At 34.8% G+C, this 2,035-nt stretch overlaps 1 protein-coding gene across 1 annotated transcript in view; it reads right to left on the reverse strand.

Annotated features, from left to right (window-relative positions):
* Positions 1–356: 356 nt before the first annotated feature.
* LOC106868263 (uncharacterized) overlaps positions 357–2,035 on the reverse strand; it is a 47,395-nt gene continuing 45,716 nt past the window's right edge. The window contains exon 4 of the mRNA XM_014913446.2: positions 357–509. Within this exon, the coding sequence (XP_014768932.1) occupies positions 474–509 (36 nt within the window). The 3' untranslated portion in view covers positions 357–473. The remainder of the gene's footprint in view (positions 510–2,035) is intronic.

Genomic DNA, 2,035 nt, shown 5'->3' on the forward strand with positions numbered 1-2,035 from the left:
CCAGCATGGCTGTTAGAGATGGGGGGGGTGGTGAAAAAGAAAGTGACAGTAGAAAGTACATTTATATAGCGACCTATGTTTATGACCGTCTTTTTCTTTTTTGATTCTTCTTTTCTCTAGAGTTTTCATCTGGATCTTAGAAACTTTCTCACCTATTGTGTCATTATTATTATTATTATTATTATTATTATTATTATTATTATTAACTGTAGTGAAATATTTGATGTGGCTTTATCGTTATATTTTGGCTAAATTGTTGGATGTTGACGGTTTCGTAACGTAAATGGCGTCGAATCAGTCAGTCTCTGTAAATACAATGTAATGGAAAAGTAACGAAGGAAGGAAAGGAAAAGAAGTTCATGTTCATGATATCATAATTATTTTTTTAAAATTTTATTATTTTACTGATGTGATTTGTAGTTTTGTTTTTTGCTGAATTTTTGGTTTCGGTATTGGTTGGTTTTCGTCTGTTTTCAGTTCTGCGATTCTTCAGACAAAATGATTTTCGCCTAAAAGAAATAATAAACGAAAGCAAAGAAAATTAACGATCAATTAATTATATCTGTTATTAATTTAACAATTAAATAATTTAACTAAAACTAGTTTGACGCAAATATTTTTGTCATTTTAGTCGTTGTTGTTGTTAAATACCATGTCAGCTCTAATGAAGCAGATATGATAAAAAGACACTCCAGCCATGATCATCCTGTTTTATGCTTTTCGTTCGACACATTATATTTTAGGTTCTGGGTTCTGGGATTTGATTTGAAGTAGGTTTAGATGATAGTTTTTATTAGGCTGAGACCACGTAGAAGCCCCCTCATTAGCATTTTAGCTTAATTAGCTGCTCTAATTAATAAGTGCTGAGAGAAAGAATAGGATAATAGGTATGCACACGAATAATCATTAAGCAACATTAATTAAAATGTTACAATGAATTAATTAACCAGAAAGATTCAGCATGGCTGTGTGGTTAGACATTTGCTTCCCAACCACGTAGTTCTGGTTTCAGTCCCACTGCGTGGCACTTTGGACAAGTGACTTCTACAATAACCTCGGGCCGACCAAAGCCTTGTGAGTGGATTCGGTAGACGGAAACTGAAAAAAGCCCTTCATATATAATGTGTGAGTATGTGTGTGTGTGTGTGTGTGTGTGTGCGCGTGTGTATTTGTGTCTGTGTTTGTCCCCTACTATCCCTTGACTACAGCTACTGGTGTGTTTACGTCTCCCGTAACATCCAAGTATGTAAATATGTACTCGCAAAGTCAAAACGTTACAAGTGCAGTGACCGTCTTTATAGGGGTGGCCAAATAAATATCAATTCTGTGTGGTGAACTAGTGAAACTGTTAGGGCACCTGAGAGGATGTCTTGTGGCATCGACTAATTTGGATGGTAGACTTAATCCGTCGCAGGGCTTAACACCAACACTTGATCCTTGGGTGCTAAGTATGTAAAGAGCTGGAACAAACACCGGCAAGCATTTTGTCCGAAGCCATAAAGCAACTCCGAACCCTTTATTAACAACAAACAACCGCCGTAATAATAACATTTTCGTCATCTCAGCAGGAGAGGAAGGAAGGATTTGACCTGAGAACAGAGAGTGCCGAAACGAACGTCACAAAGCAATTTTTTCCCGACGCTTTAGCGAGACTGCATGGCTAGGGTCGATCGTTTGTTATCTTAATACAGTTTACTCGACTACATACAGCAACAACAACAACAACAACAAAACAAGCAGGTAAAAAAAAAAAGTAATTGCAAAGGAAGTTGTGCTTATCGGAATTATCATAATCAATAGTTCATTATTTTCAGGGAGAAATAAATCAATAATAAAACAAAAAAACCAAAATAATAATAAAGTAGTGAAATAACAAAATAATAATAAAATAATGAAATTGAAATTCTGATTATTTAATAAGAATTCTATACTTTAAATAGAAATATTTGCACTTAAGACTTTGGAATTAAAAAATGAACAGGAAAACATTAACAATCGCAATTAACAAACACACACACACACACACACACACACA

The sequence above is a fragment of the Octopus bimaculoides genome, chromosome 8 (assembly GCF_001194135.2).
Source record: "Octopus bimaculoides isolate UCB-OBI-ISO-001 chromosome 8, ASM119413v2, whole genome shotgun sequence".
In the NCBI taxonomy this organism is placed as follows: domain Eukaryota; kingdom Metazoa; phylum Mollusca; class Cephalopoda; order Octopoda; family Octopodidae; genus Octopus; species Octopus bimaculoides.